Source organism: Aethalodelphis obliquidens, unplaced genomic scaffold, assembly GCF_003676395.1.
Source record: "Aethalodelphis obliquidens isolate GAN/ISIS:26980383/991018 unplaced genomic scaffold, ASM367639v1 scaffold80, whole genome shotgun sequence".
NCBI lineage: Eukaryota > Metazoa > Chordata > Mammalia > Artiodactyla > Delphinidae > Aethalodelphis > Aethalodelphis obliquidens.
The window spans coordinates 673,098-689,599 of NW_020838024.1; the positions used below are offsets into that span (position 1 = coordinate 673,098).

Here is a 16,502-nt window from a genome sequence, read left to right on the forward strand (position 1 = left end):
AGGAGCAGAAATAGAAAGGAGAGGGCCAGAAGGGGGGATGAGAAGTAAGAGTGCGGAAATGCAGGAGGGCAGGAGAGCTCTTAGCTGGGCTGGCAGGCCCCGGACTGCAGGCTGCTAGTGCTGAGACAGGAGGAGAGACTATCCCACCCAGAGCTGAACATCACCCCGGCGCCCCTGCTGGGTTAGGCTGAGCCTCAGGCAGGGCCTGTCCCCGCTGTTGGGTCTGTGGCCAATAGTCCTCATTCCCCTGGACTCCTTGAAATGCTCAGGGCACGCTCTGCACCTGGACCCTCAAAGGGGTGTTGTAGGAGCCCCGTCCAGGTGCCTGCTAAGCCCCCCAGCTCAGGAGCTCAGGGCTTCCCGAGGTCCAGCTGGGGGACAAGTGTGTTCCCAGGGCCGGCGATTTTGGAGGGAGGATGCCCACCACCCTGGGAGGTGTGTCCCCCTCATTACCTCTGCAGGTGGTTGGCCTGCACTGTGCCCGCAGCCTGCCTTGGCATGAGCCCAGGGCACTGTCACAGCTTCTCAGAGGACTCACTGTACTTACTATTGAGGCAGTAGTTCCCACACTCTGCCAGGTGCCAGCATGAAACAGAACAGGGAAGGTCAGAATCTCACAGTCATCGTAAAATCCCAATTACTTTGGTTGCAGATTTCTGGGAACCAGCCTTGCTGCCCTCGTGCAGCCCTGCAGGAATTCACATTCCTCTTACGGAATGTGAATCTGATGCCCAACAGGAACCACTGGAAATCTGCATGGTGAGCACCAAGTCACCCAACACACCTCCCCAGTCCCAGCTCACGAGTGGAGGCACAGGTGGTGGTGGACCAAGAAGATGTATGTAAGAAATTGTCTGACACTCTGAGGCTCCCCTGAACTTGTGCTGACAGTCCCCATTTAATCTAAACCTGGAGAAATTCCTTGTTAAAGTTACTTACCTTGTCAATGACCATTTATTTTCTTGTTTCCAGGCTACGTGTGAAAAAGGCATGATAAGCCAGCCAGCTGCCTCTTTTTTCTCTCCGTAGTGGAAAATATCACCCTAATTCCCACCCCACCCCCTTTGCAATGTTCCAGAGCCCTGGTGACGTGGTGATTAACAAAGAGCAGGGGAACGCTGTAGAAATGACACCGCGGAATACAAAAATGGTGAAAATACACTCAGTGTCGTCAGCGTATGTGGATAACTATTAACTCCGTCCTACAACATTACAGCTAGAAGTGACCATCTAGCCCTTTCTGGCCCTTTGTGGTTTGTTTAAATATTGTCAGCACAACTATATTTGACCCTAACCCTTTATATCTAATTTCTTCTACATTGTCTTTTTTTCTGTGGCAAAGGCACTCGTCGAAAAGTGTTTCTGGTGCCTCCTCACACTTAGACCTAAAAGCTCGTGCCCTCTGGTGACACAAATAATACCCCCAATGAATAGCCTGCAAGCTAGGCAAAGCATTTTCCACTGCAGGGACTTGAAATTCCCAATGGACCATATGACGAGTTAAGGGGAGCTTGCTGGCTCCTTCATAGTCCCAGGACCAGTGAAGGAAGGACCTGGGGTGTAGTAGTAACCTAGCTTTCTCAGCAGCCAGGACTCCTCTCAACAACCCCCTGAGAGATGGCCATCCAGCCCCAGGGAACACTTTCCACAATGGGTAGCTCTCTCGCCCATAGGGCAGCACCCTCCACTGCTGGACAGCTGTACTTGGAGCAGATGTCTCGGTTCCATGAAACTGACTCTGCAGCCATTAAGTAAAGAACAGCAAAAAAATGTTTTTCAACACTACCAGTCTTCAGCTATCTAAACATGAACATCTAGGTTGAACACCCCCCCAAATTTTCCATTGTTTATGATACACCATCAAAAGAAAACAAATTCCCTGTAGTATGCACAATTTCTGTTTTATTTACTTGTGATGTGCATACTGAGTTTTCTTAAATTATAGCCCATACTTAATGATGCTATGTGTTTTATGCACTGGGACCCCTCTCCCCGGCCAAAAAAATCACCCAAATCACACCCAGCAATACGATGTGAATTTACTAGACGCAACATAAAATGTCCAGAATGTGGGAGATCAGTATGGACCAGGCAGGTTCCCATCTCTGAGGACTGCGCATCCCTGACAAATGTGTGACCTAAGCCATTAGCTTTCGGTGTCGGTAGTGAGTGTAGAGCAGCTTCAGCTGCTACAGAGAAACAACCCCATCTAGTGGCCTGCAGGGTCCTGCATGGTCTGAGCCCACACTCTAATGCAGGGAAGGGAAAGGAGGACCCGGCTCAGAGTTCTTTCCCAAGTGGCCTGTCTGCTACGGGCTGGGGGAACCCCAGGAGGAAACAGCTGCACCCTGCACCCCTGTCTTGGACACGCAGAACATAGCAAATGCTCTGAAAAGTCCCACAGAAGAGACAGTGGTTTGTTCACCCAGGATTACCCAGATTTATTTGACCCCAGAAGCCCCCTCCCATTTTGTGCCTATGAATGTATGCTGTCTGTCTCTCTGTGTGAGAGCAGAACAGCCTTCAGTATTCCTTGGAACTTAAATTTTTACACATGCTTCGTGGAACTCTGCTTTAACTCGTTAGTAACTTAAATACAAGAGCCCTGAGGGACTGGGACACAGGTGGGTAAATGTGGATGACAGCAGAGAGAAAGAAGACAGAAATCTCTAAGGATGGCGAGTATCTTTTTGAGGAGGGCGGCTTTTTTTTTTTTTTTTTTTTGCGTTACGTGGGCCTCTCACTGTTGCAGCCTCTCCCGTTGCGGAGCACAGGCTCCGGACGTGCAGGCTCAGCGGCCATGGCTCACGGGCCCAGCCGTTCCGCGGCATGTGGGATCTTCCCGGACCGGGGCACAAACCCGTGTCCCCTGCATCGGCAGGTGGACTCTCAACCACTGCGCCACCAGGGAAGCTCAGAGGGCGGATTTTTGACACCCCTCTGGTGAGGTGAGAAAAGGGCCTTGGTACTGGGGTACAGCATAGGGTGCTGAGGTTTGAGGTGGAAGAAGGCACCTAAGAGTGACAGCCCCCAAATGGAAGGTGAGAGGACCACCAAGCCCTGTGGGTTTTGCTGGCACCTGGAGTCGCGGCTGGGAGTTGGAAGACCCTCTGGATCCTCCTGCCCCGGTTGGGGACAGAGAGGCTCACTTTTCTGCATTTCAGTGGGAGCCCGGTACCCACCTCCATCTGGGCTCAGGCTCTGCTCCTGCCTCTGATTTTGCCAGAGACAAAGGGCAGGATGGGTGTCCCAAAACACCCTCAATGTTCTGATGGTCTGGGAGCCTGGACCGCTCCAGGATTTGTCTGAGTTTCTGGCCCCAGCCTGTCTGCACCACCAAGAGGTGAGAACAAGTTTCCAATCTCCTGACTAGGGTCCCAGTGGAATTCGCCTCTGAGGATGGTAGAAAGAACCAGACTCACTGAGGATCCCAGAAGCTAATTTCCTGACGGAGAAGGTAGGCCTTGGTATGGACTGGGGGAGGCCTGGCGCTGGGGATTTCTACAACATGCTGCCCGCTGTAAAAGGGCTGGTTTAACTTCTGTGGGGAGTGCTAGGAAAGGTTCGTGCTTTTGAAGCATGATCTGTTAATCAGGGAGGGAAACAACCCTTAAATATATGAGGCTAAGAATCACCTTGCTAGGGCTTCCCTGGTGGCGCAGTGGTTGAGAGTCCGCCTGCCGATGCAGGGGACACGGGTTCGTGCCCTGGTCCGGGAAGATCCCACGTGCCGCGGAGCGGCTGGGCCCGTGAGCCATGGCCGCTAAGCCTGCGCGTCCGGAGCCTGTGCTCCGCAACAGGAGAGGCCACAACAGTGAGAGGCCCGCGTACCGCAAAAAAAAAAAAGAATCACCTTGCTGGATCAGACAGGATCCTCTTTGACAACCAAGGATGGCTTCTAACCATTCTTTGTTTTTCTCACGAAGAATATACCCCAACTTTTAGACCGTTCTCCTGCATCTCTGTGGAACCAGCTCTCCTCCCTTTATTTCCGATCCTTACGCAGGACTAGAGGCTCACCTCAAAAGTCTGTTTGGTAACTGTGCACCTCTGAGAGCCTGCTGGGGCCTGGAAAAATTGTCCTTAACAGTCCTAACCTGCACCCAGAGTCCCATTAATCCTCTCAAGCCATATAACAGGAGAAGAAGTTATGTGACACAGGCCACACCTCCTATATACGAATCTTCTCAGGATTCGCAACAGTTGCCATTTTGCCAGAAACACCATCTTTATTTCAAAGCACAAGGAGATACTGACATAACACAAGGACAGCTGATGTTCTGCCTGGATTTTAATCTTGGCTCTAGCCTAGGATGTTGAAGAAAAAGAGCCCTGAAAGCCCCCCAGAGCCCCCCTGCCACGGTCCATCCCCTTGGATCTCGTCAGGAGGCCCAGGCCCTCAGCCATCTGAGTCTTCATTCCGGGGAGATTTATTTCTCATTGAACCCGAGCCTGTAGTTACAAAGCTATACACGTGAGCACTTTATATCTGCATGGTTCATGTTCTGTAACAGGAAAGGAGGGTTAACACGATCACAAATTATCCTCTCCTTCCTCCTTTAATTCCCAGAGCGAAAAGTTCACTTAAGCTTGGACTTTATATATTGACCATTAGTGTCAGCATTTAAGGCAGGAGCAAGCTTGAATTTGCCTGCAGTGAAATTGAAGACCTAGGAGATTCAAATGCTGATGTGTGAAATCCAGATCCGGTTTTCTGAGGGAACGGGCCGCTCGAGCTGAACCTCTTCAAGTACCTGCTATTAGCTAAACAGTGATTTGCTTGTTAGAATTATAATCAGCCTCATTCACAAATGTTCCTCTTCTTTGGGGGTTCGTCACCAAGGTGAGCTATGTTAATAAATATATTTCATACGATTTGCCATGCAGGTTTCAAAATTCATTTCACTGTACTACTACTTAGTCTTCCAGCTGGAAAACGGGCACCTTTCATATTTTCCAAGACTGCTGCAAAACAACCTCTCCTAGCACTCCATGCCCCGAAATAGCCACCTGTTTTCCTCTAAGCCCCACTTCTAATAAAAATCAGGAACCTGGAAATAAATAGGAAAGAGAAAGAGCACGTTCCTTTGCTTAGGATGGCCGCCTTCTTTCCTTCAGACCTGTCTACCTTTTCTAATTAGTTCCCAGACAGGTGAAGTCACCTGGCATTCTAACAAGAAGGCCCACGTGGCACGACATGACACAGCTGCACAACGCAGGCCTCCTCTGGACCCGCCGTGGCCTCCGCCTCCTTGAGCTGGTGTGGAAAGCTCAGGCCAGCAGGGCCTGTGGTCTGGGACCTGTTCTGATTTCACACAAGGGGAGGTTGAAAGCTGAGCGGCTCACAGCACTTGCTGGTGCATTTTATTTTTCTCACCAAGAATAATAACGTTTAATATCGGTTGAGTACTTACCAGGCGTTCTTCTAAGGAATGTGCGCTGCCTCATTTAACCTACGCTACAATTCTCTGTGTTAGACAACATTGCTCTATTATTCCCATTTTACAAATGAGGAAACGGAGGTGCAGAGGAAACATATACAGCATGGAAAATAGCCTACAGAAGGTTATTCATATTTTTGTTTGGAGCAACTAACGTACAATTCAGATTTTGCCATACTTGGCAAGATGTCTCAGATTTCTCCTGGCCGCATTCACAGGTAGGAGTCAAAAATATTTAGTCAAGATCTTTATCAGTCTACAAAGCCCAGGCATCCACCTGTCAGGATAGGCTCTGGGAGTAGCTCAGATGGAGGAGTCCTGGAAACCTCCCTTACCCATATTATGAGTTAAACTCTTTCTTTTTAATTTGGCTGCCTGACCAGGGATCGAACCCGGGCCCCGGAGGTGACAGCGCTGAGTCCTAACCACTGGACCAACAGGGAATTCCCTATGAGTTAACCTTTTGATTGCTAGACCATGAGGGGATTCTCAGGGAAGGGAGCCATGGTAGTTTGGGGGAAGGCAGGGGAACTATTTACTTACTGTTTACAGAACTGTTTCAGCATTTTAATTCTTATTAAATAATTACAGTAGTTTATATATAATTCATCATCTAATATGCTATCGACATCATTGATAAAAATAATTGGTATGGCTGTCCCGGGGTTATCAACTGGCCCCCCAAACGGTCTGTCCATTCCCTCTGCTCCCAGAAGCAGCACCTGAGTCCCCTCTCCCCCTACCCTCCCTGTGGTGTACCTTTCTGGCAGTGCAGCCCCTCAAAGCCCAAGGGGCAGTCACACTCATAGCCCTCCTTCCTGGGCCGGCAGCTGCCCCCGTGGGCGCAGGGGGCTCCCACGCAGGGGTGGGCTGCATTCTCCACGTTCACGCCCCACGTGAAGTCATGCTTCACGTGGATGGTCCGGTCATTCAGGATGATCTTAGGAAAGAAAATGTAAAGAAATTCAGGAATTCAGAAAACGTCTTTTCGGTCTTCCACAGCTTTCCTCAGCTAATGTGAACTGTGCCTAGTGAGGGCGCTTTAAACAAAAGAGAGAAAGTCCGGTTGCTGCTTCTATAGTCTTGTAAGCGACACAGGAACTGAAGTGATGACATCTGGTGTTTGGGACACTCTGCATCGCTTATAAGACTATACACGCAGCTTCCTCTGTCTCTGGAAGACCTGGCTATTCAGTGAGGCCGTAAAGAAGTCCCAATAACCACAAAATTAGGGTTCTAATTCTACATGTTAGAATCACCCGAGGTGGAGGCGGGGAGGGTTAAGAAATATACTCATGCCCAAGCCCCCCCAGATCGAGTGAACTAGAATCTCTGTGGATGAAATGGAGTCATCGGTAACTTTAAAAAGCTTCCCAGGTGATTCTAAGGTGCGGCCAAGGTTGAGAGATGCTGCTAGTAAAGCGGAGTAAGGAAGAACACAACACAAAATGCTACACAGGCAGGAATCCAAGGGCGGGTGATCGTGTCTGGAGGTGGTGGAATTGTACTGCTGTGTCATCCTGGCCAGAGTTCTCTGCCGCTTCTTCCGGCTCCACCATCTCGGCCCCGCAGTTGCCCCCCCCCTCCTGCTTCCTCCCTCCCCTGACACTCTGGAATCCCCTTCCTGTTCACATCCTCTTCCCTGGAGTGAAACTCAGGTCACATTCTTAGCACCGCTGTGCATATTCACCGGACGAGACCGCTCTTTGCTCTCACCCTTTTCCCCTGCAATGGGGCTTTGGTGAAACTGATGAATTATAGGGTGAGGTTACTGGTCTCCCCAGACACAAATAAACGGAGTGTGCCTTGGCCCTGAGCTGTTGGTATTTCAAAGTCTCACAGGCTTTGCTGAACTCAGAGACAGAGAGAACACATCCCAGTGGAAGGTCCACCACGCAGGGGGTCCTAAGAGATTAGCAATGGTACTTCCAGCCACTAATCCATGTTTCCACAGGTTTGCCTAGTTGTTAGAGAGTGTCAGGAGAGCTGGGAGAAAACTTTGCCCTAGCCCTGAATCTCAGAAGCTGCCGGACAACAGCCAGAATCTTTCCGCAGTCTCCTCTTCTTGCTGAGAATGCAGGACGTGAACAAGCCACGAATGGCGCGGCCCACTGCAGGGTAAGGCAGAGCCGATGACTGGGTCACTGGGAGGGGAGGAGGGCCTTTCCAGGAAGTAAGGAGGAAAGGCTTGTGTGTGCTGCGTGAAGAAGGGGGCAAAACCTGACACAGTAGGAAGGAAGGTGAAGCCTCTTAGCAACTCAGCCCGCTTCCTAATTTCAAACCCGTGATTACACACATGGCCGATGGGGGCCATGTCCCCACCCCCATTCCTGGAGGGACAATGGTCCGAACTGAGGTGTCACTGATATCGCAGTTCAGCAACAAAGGGAAGCACACCAGAGAGAGGAAATATTGACTGGGCCCCTTTTCTGGGCCCTACACTGGGATACAGAGTGCAGAGCCCCAGGGGCCCTTCCCAGAGTCCAGATGTGCAAATCGTGAGAGGACCCTCCTCTCTCACTGTCCCTCCATCATCTTAGCCTCTCCTGGCTTTGCTGCAGGTCTGAAAGGGATCAGTGGCCCCCATTCCTCCAGTGGTTGCTAAGGGAAACAGGATACTGCTAACATCCAGGAACCGGATGTGCTTTTCTTCAAATTCTTTTCCCCCAGTGTTTGGTGGTCCTGGAAATCTGGGTTGGTGGGTCAGCCTGCATATCTGTTGCAGACAGGACATAATCTCACGACTGGAGGGATCATGGACAGCCCCAAGAGAAGGAATAAGAGACAGATATGAATGGGGTCAGCATCCTGTCTCTTTTACTAGCTGAGTGGATTTTTTCCAGACCTTCTGTGGAAGGACTCTAATCTTTGCTCAAGAATATGGTTACATGATTGATGAACAACTGTTAAATCATGGTGATGGGGATGGAAGTGGAGGCGGCAAAAACAAGTGGGTCTTGCCTTGAGCAGAAAGCAAAGTGACCCCAAAGAGAGTCCCTATGAGACTCCATCCTCTTCCTTCCATTTTGATGAAGTGTCTATAGCGACCCAGTGCCAGGTACCTCCCTCAACAATCCCAGGATATTTTAGTGGATGTGTCGTACAAATTCATCTTCACTGAGTTGCATTCATGGGATGTCTGCTGGGTATAGCTAGGAGCAGATGTTATAAGAAAGTGGGGTTGCAAAGGTATGCTCTGAGCACTAAAAAATATAGTTTGAAAAACGTTAAAAATTTCTCAAGCTTTCTTTCTTGGGTGCAGCAGGTTGCACGGATCAAAGTTCTCAATTCCACTGTCTGCAGTCAAGGTCACACAATACACATGAGGAAGGGAAGCCTGTACCTTCTGGATGCTCCCACTGAATGGCTTGAGGATGCCTGAGTTCTTCTTCACGTCATCATAATTGGGGACCCCGCCAATGAAAATGTCCGAGTTGCACTTAATCTGGGTGAAGCCTCCCTGCCAACAGGTGAAAAAACAAAACACGGTGCAACTTCAGAAAAAAATGGTTAAGATTACCAAAGGTACCTTTGGTTCCCTGTCAGGAAGCAAATGGCAGAGACAGTCTCAAGACTCATCATGACAATCTGTCTACACATTGGCTTGACCTTTGCCTTGTTTTGCATTGCTACTTACCACCTGTTGGAAAATAAATTTCTTGACATTTCTGAGACTCAGTTTCATCACCTATAAAATGCGAGCGAATATGGTAGACTGTTCCATCATCAATACGCCTCTCCCTGTAGGAAGATTACCTCCAACCTGTCAATCTCAAGTGGGGCTATGTAACTTGCTTTGGTCAATAAAGCATGAGCAGAAGAGAAGTTAATCACTTCTGGGCAGAGGCTTTCGGAGCCAGGAGGGGTTCCCCGTGCCCTCTTCCCCCACGCCCTGTTCCTTCAGCCTGGGTCTCGGACGAAAGCTGCAGCTGACCACTGACGGACATGTAGCGTGAGTGAGAAATAACTCCTTATTATAAGGGGCTGGTATTTGGGGCTTATGTGTGCCGTACAGTCTAGCCTGTCCTGGCAGCTGAGATTCTACTGACTTAGCACTTTGCCTAGAGTTGGGTGCATATTCACTAATGGTAAAGATAGAACCTCTTTAGGCCAAGAGAAAGGGAAGGCATGGCAGGTGGGAGGCATTCCTTGTTATCAGATACAAGAGCAGAGAAATTCTTTTCCAGGTTCTCGGAGAATTCCCCATTGTCAATCCCCAAAGGCTTCCCCTGCTTCTGGTCATTTCAACAGCCTAAACCCAATGGCTGGGCTAGATAACAAGCTGTGTGTGAGATGTAATGTCTAAACTCCTTTAAACATGAGTCTCAATTAAGTAAAATGTCCTACGATAACACACATTTGAGACCTCTGGGGGATGAACACACTTTGGGTAACATAAGTTATTGTTTCCTTTATGATCAAAAGAAATACAAACAGTAGCAGCATTTAATAATTTAACAAATATTATTGGGTACCTACTATGTCCCAGGTACTAAGTGCTGCACAAACAATAGTAAATAAGAAAGTCCAGGTCCCTGTCCTGCAGAGGCTTACGCTGGGGGGAACACAGACAAGTGACCGGGCAGGTAAGATTAACCCTGTGAGGACTGTCCAGGTGACTACGGGTGCACCTGGCGGGGAGGGGCCATCACATACTCTACCGCAGACATAGGGAGTGGGGAGGTGCACTAGGGAGAGTTAGAACTGAGAAAGACACTGGACAAACTCAGGGCTTAGAGGGCACGTAGGTATAGGGCAGAGGCAAGGAGGACCAGATCATGCATGGATGTGCACTTCACCCCAAAAGCACCCCAAAATGTGCACTTCACCCCAAAAGCAATGAGTTTTCAGCAGGAGAGAGAACAGTCAGACTGTGTTTTAGGAATATAACTGGCCAGAGGGAGGAGAATGGATTTGGGGTCTGGTTGCGATGGAGACAAGAGAGGAGGGAGGTCCATCTAGGGGAGCGCTCACGGTGGTGGGGTCCAGCCAGGTAGAAGCAGAGAAGTCTTGGATTAAACAGATTGAACTGCCTTCCGTCAATAACCTTCAGGCAGCTTCGAGGGTTCTTATTTAACTAGCGGGGAGGTGGAAGGGGGTGGTCATCAAAGAAGGGCTTTCGCGAATTCTTGTGGCCCCATGAAACAGAGAACCAGACAGGAGCTGTCAGCACACACCCCCATGAACCCATCTCCATCTTGTCTTTAAAATAAAATACTAGGAGGAAAGCAGGAAGCCTGCAGGGTCAAAGGGATTTCAGAGAAGCAGGCTGTTTTGAAAACACTTGCAGTTTCTCGGTTGGGTCCAGCGAACGGGGCGGGGTCTCGTGGGGTGAGAGGCGTCCCCTTTGGCTGCCCATCAAAATCCTCCCCCGCCACCGGCCGGTGGATAAGAGGCGGGGCTGCAGCGGCCACGCCCACGCAGGACCGCAGGAGATAAACAAACAGACCCACCGAGGCGGGCCTGTTCTGCGGTGGGATGCTCTGGGCCTGGATCTGCCGCTTCCCTTCGGCTGGGAGTGGTTGGAAAACCTGAGCAAACGCCCTGGTTGGGTTTTCCTGAACCCTGGGAAGCACTGCCTTTCCTCTAAGTCTGCATAGCTTGGCTCACCCTGCGCTGTTGGTTTCTCAGTGCAGCCAGGAATCTGGCCCGGATACTTAGGGGCTGGGTTAGCCCCCAACAGTATCCTCTAATCCCTGACCCCACCCATCTCTCAAACTCCAAGACCTCTGCCCCTCTCAGCCACACCTTTGAACATGGTGTGGACAGGACAGCTGTGGGCACTGAGACCCCTGCGGGGTGATCTGATTAAGGTTTAACTCCTGGAGATCAAGCACTGGGCCTTCCCACTCCTGTCTCAAGGCAGCCTCACAAGAACCACCCTCAAATGCACACACAACAGCCACGCCTTCCCTCCCACGTGTTTATACTGCTTTCCAGGTGGACAGCCCTCCGGTCAGCCCCATCCGTTCAAATAGCCAATAGGGAGGACACGATTTTACCATATTGTCTAATTCTCATTCCCTGGCGTGGCAGTAACAGAACCGGAGGTGTGGCTTCTACCTTTGTGTTACCTCTTCACTGTAGGACCCCAATGGTAAATACCGCCTCCTGAAGGGCTCCTTACTTAGAATCCAAGGCCTTAAGCCCACTATTTACAAACACGCCCATCCTAAGTTTTTGTTACGGTTTTACAGATGTTGGTAACTAGAGCCTAAAGCGATACAACGCTTTTTTGAATTTATATTATTAAGTCAACACACAGTCAGATCTATGCTTGTGAGCTTCTGATCTTGTCTTGGACTGAAGTCAGCTGTTAGAGTTTTCTGGATTGCACAAGAAGTGACTCCCATTCTCCCTTTAAAATCCATTTTCTTTTATTTGTCTCCCTTCCTTCTTCCCTGCTTTCCTTTCTTCCTTCCATCTTTCCTCCCTCCCTTCCCCTCTCCCTTCCTTCCTTCCACAAATATATATGGGATGTTTTCTAAGGTACTCGCCTCTTGAAGCAGAGCCCAGTTTCTGATTCTTCTAATTCCCAAGGAGGTCCTTGGTTCTGATAGGACCACCCACCACTGCTGTCCCCAAAGCTGCCTGTTTGACATGTGTGCCCTTCTTCCTTCTCTCCTCCTCAACCAAATACCTCTTACCACCAAGAGTCCTTTTTCCTTCCTCTTCTTTTTTCTATCAATTCATTTTCTTATCAGAACACCCACATTCATCAATGCCCCCTTTAAATCTGTGATGCACAAAATGAAGACTGTTGTAATGAACAGCCTGGCTAATCTAAAGTCCCCTGTTTTACGGGTCTGTAAATTTCGTACGTGTACAGAATCGCAGTAGGTTATAGTTTAAAGCAAATCTCTCTTATCCCTCCTTAAAAGTGTCATTTTTCCTTTGAACATGACCTTGGAAATAAAATCATGGATGAAAGTTATAAACTTGAGTGGAAATTCTGAGCTCTTGAGGCTATTATGATAGCACACTATTAACAATAAGTAAAGCTACAAAGTGCTGATCATATGCCAGGTTCTGTGGTGTTCTATAAATACAGTTATTCTAATTCTCACAACTCTATAAGCCATCATTATTGTGTCACCACTACCCCATTTTTTAGATGCAAAAACACCAACTCGGCAGATCGAGTGACTGGTCTGAGTTCACACTACTGGTGAGGAATAGAGCTAGATTTTGAGCTCCGTGAGTCTGGTTTCAGAGTCTGTCAGCTGTGCGACCACCCCATCTCTGGCCCTGCCTTGGAGTTGTGTTCTGAACTTCCTTAGACACGAACATGAACAAAGGCAGAGGTTGGGAGGCATGGAGGTAGCCGGGCAATTTTTCTGAGTGCTACGTTTGCATTAGCTCACTCCATCCTTCCAACCACCCTGTGAGGCCCCTCTTATTATCATCCCCATTCACAGCTGAGGAATTGCAAAGTTAAGTAACTTGCCCGGTGGGAAGCTTGGTCGTTAGCCCAGGTAAACTGGCACTGTGTTTAATCATCATGCTGCCACTTTCATCTCCAAGACAGGAAGGAAATAGTAACCCCATTCACATAAGCCGTTAGGAGGTGACGTCCTTCTTACCTCCGCCATTCCCTGCACTACTTTCTGCTTATCCACCTGTAAGATACCGTTCTTCGCTGTGCGAGACACGTGCAGCTCGTGCCAGTGACCCAGGGTGAGGGGCTCTTCACTCCTGTTGAAGGAAGGAAACTGGGCATGGGTTAGCACTACTGGTGCTGGAAATAATGTCCACCAATCTGGCTCACATGAAACGTGCCAACCTTAGGCACCTCACTCCCTTCAGCAAAAAGAAAAACCTTCTTTCCTTCTTGGTAAACACAGCAGTGCTAGCTCCATTTACTGGACCCCTTCATGGGAGGAGTAAGTGTCTCACTTATCATTTTACTTATTCCTTACAACAAGTCTGAAATGGGGGTAGGATTAGTCTGGTTTTCAAGATGAGGGGTGACATGAGGCTAAAGTGTGATCAGAGTTGCATACAAGCTTTGGAGAAGAGAAAATTATATAGGCTACGATGTAAAACAGATTCCTTGATGTACTGATATCTGTAGCATCCTCTGAAATGCATAAAAAATAAGATGGGTGGATGGATGGATGGATGGATGGATGGGGAATATAAAGATAAATAGATACATGATAAAGCAAATATAGTAGAATGTTAACTGTAGACTATAGGTGGTGGGTATAAGGATTTTACTGTACAATTCTTTCAACTTTTCTATGTGTTTGAAATGTTTCATAATAAAATACTGGAGGGGCAGTTTCCATGTTGTCTGATATTGTGAAAAGGATTAAAAGTACTTTAAAAATTCCATTATTAATTCAAGATGGAAACACTTGAAGTTTAAATGATATTGATAAGAGTTTTACATGTTACACTTTACAGCGAGGTGTGTAAAAGGGTATAAGTATTGCATTTGTCTTTCTAAAGATGTCTCTATAGTTCCTGGCCTTCGCTGAACCTCCCAATTATTTTTTGGTCCTGGATCATCTTTAGAAACCCACCAGGAATACCAATGGGCACAATTATTGAAAGGTCTCCACCCTCTCACTTGATTCTTTGCTCTGGCAAATGCTTTTGCCATTTGTCCTTAGCAATTAGAATTTAATCACCTTGGCTCCATCAATATGCAATAAAGATCTTGTTCAGCAGCCCATCTCCATAATAACTAACGGCGCCTGAGCCTGTTCTTGTTGCGTAGAGGTCATTCCCCGTCCACACGCTGCTTCCCTCAGCAGAGTGATACTGACTGTGGCCATTATGAGCTCACTACAGTTGTCTCGGTTTTTGAATCAAGTTCAGACCACCTTATCCTTTTCCTAAAGTTAAAATGATTTGGCCAATTCCGCAGCTTCCTGTAGTTGAGCCTTTCACTGAATTGTCTTAATGAAGCAGGAAGTCTTGGAACTGGTTTTCAGAATAAACATCTTCCAAAGGGCTGTCTGAAACACTAACCGTGATTGGTGTGGTCACTTACACTGGAGAGGGGATGGCCCAGGGGAGCAGACGGTGGTCTGTTCCTGGGAATCTCTGAGTTCTTGCCTCCTTTTCATCACACCTAATACTAAAGAATTCTTTTTCCAGGAGCCTTTCCTGACAGGCAGGGAAGCAATAACTTATGTGAAAAAAAAAAAGAAAAACACCTCTTGTCAAAAATAGAAACAGAATTATGAACGAGGGAAATGCTGGACTTCTAAGGTTCCACTGTGACCCCATAGCTGGAGCTGCCACTGTCGAGGTGCAGGGGGCAGGGGGCAATCTGTGCAGGAGGAGGGCTGATGAGCCCTGACCCTCCCCAGCCCTTTCTGTTCATTCCTCATCCAGGAAGACGCCATTTGAAAGTACAAGGTGATATTCAAGGTGTCTTCCTTTCTCGACCTGACAAATAATTCTAAGTGAATTGCTTATACTGTTTTGCATAATCATATGTAAATTGAATCAATTAAATACCCACCAAAGTTGTCTTGAGACATAGGATGTTCTTGCATAACCAGAGGTACAAAAGTGTCCATTCCCCAAGGTGGGAGGGCTCACTGATGTGTAGGAATTCAGCTCTTGAGGACAAAAATGAACTGTCCTTTTAAAGAATTGTTGAAACCTAATGCAGTAAGCACTTCCCATCAGCCATGAAAACTGATCAGCAATTAAGGGCAACGCATGGCTATACGATCTCAGCGACAAACTCTTTCTAGAAATGACAGTCTAGCAATATGAACTGTGATTCAATACAGCCCACGATTTCCTTTAAAACAACAACAAGGACTAACCGATTTCCTGCTGCAGGGCACTGTTGAACAAAACACCACAGTGGGTTTCAAAAGCGAAGAAATCGCCAAACGAGGCATGCCTGCATTAGATTAGCAGGCCTCCCGCTTGAAGGTAAAAACTACCATGGGAGCAACACAGTGAGAAGAGGGAGACATAAACAAGTAAGAAAAATATCTGCACCTCCCAACTGCAGGCTCTGAGGGATTCACAAGGACGCTGCCACACTGTATGGGAACAATTGATCTGCTAAGTCAATGAATAGTACAAACTAGATAACAGAAGGAAAGTTTTGATAACCCAGAACCCAACCTGCAGACACCAGCAAGCGCTTTAGAAGCACTCAGTTACTCCATGCTATTGAAACCAGTCATCACACAGCCTTCACGAGCACGATGGTCAGGGAAGGGTCTTTGCAGTTGCTGGTGATTTGCTATCAGCTTCTCTATATGGAGAACAATAAGAGCCATGCCAAATAACTAGTTGCTACCAAAGAAATAAAGCAAGAGGAAAGTTAAAATTTAAAGTGAGGCCACCCCAATCTATTGATGCATAGCAATGAATGATTACGTGACAATTATGTATTTCTTCACGTATGAGCATGTGTAATGTAACGCCACAGTGTGTTCACTCAATGCTGGTGAGGAAGTCGGTGTCCTTTTGAAATCCTCTTAATCTAATGGAAACAACTTGTTAAGCTTCTATCAATAGGACGTTTGTGGGGAATAGGGCAGATGAATAATAATTTGATGTTTTTGCTTTGTTTTGTTTTGTTTTTTGCGGTACGCGGGCCTCTCACTGTTGTGGCCTCTCCCGCTGCGGAGCACAGGCTCCGGACGCGCAGGCTCAGCAGCCATGGCTCACGGGCCCAGCCACTCCGCGGCATGTGGGATCTTCCCGGACCGGGGCACGAACCCGTGTCCCCTGCATGGGCAAGCGGACTCTCAACCACTGCGCCACCAGGGAAGCTTTGTTTTTAAGTGATTGTGGCTCTGATACACACTACTTCCAAAGGACAAAATAAATAAAGTGAGGTCACCAAGGAAATTTCTGTTCATTACATTTCTATTGGTGCTTTTTAAACTAGTTGTCATATACTTGCCCACTAAGTGATGCTCTGAGCAAGGTACTGATTGACTATTTATCACGTTTCTGCTGATTGCGTTGCATGATCTTAGGTGGAGAGGACTGGGTAGTTATTCAAGAGAGGAAACCTTGCCAGTAGGAGAGCATCATCTCTGGGAAGCACGTCATCTGTATGAATCAGGACAG

General features: G+C 48.1%; 1 protein-coding gene across 1 annotated transcript in view; it reads right to left on the minus strand.

Annotated features, from left to right (window-relative positions):
* The window catches only part of EGFLAM (EGF like, fibronectin type III and laminin G domains), a 171,033-nt gene that overhangs the window by 15,501 nt on the left and 139,030 nt on the right, over positions 1-16,502 (minus strand). The window contains exons 16-18 of the mRNA XM_027092654.1: positions 13,025-13,136; positions 8,785-8,901; positions 6,201-6,381 (exon numbers count right to left, since the gene is read on the minus strand). Of these exons, the coding sequence (XP_026948455.1) occupies positions 6,201-6,381; positions 8,785-8,901; positions 13,025-13,136 (410 nt within the window). The remainder of the gene's footprint in view (positions 1-6,200; positions 6,382-8,784; positions 8,902-13,024; positions 13,137-16,502) is intronic.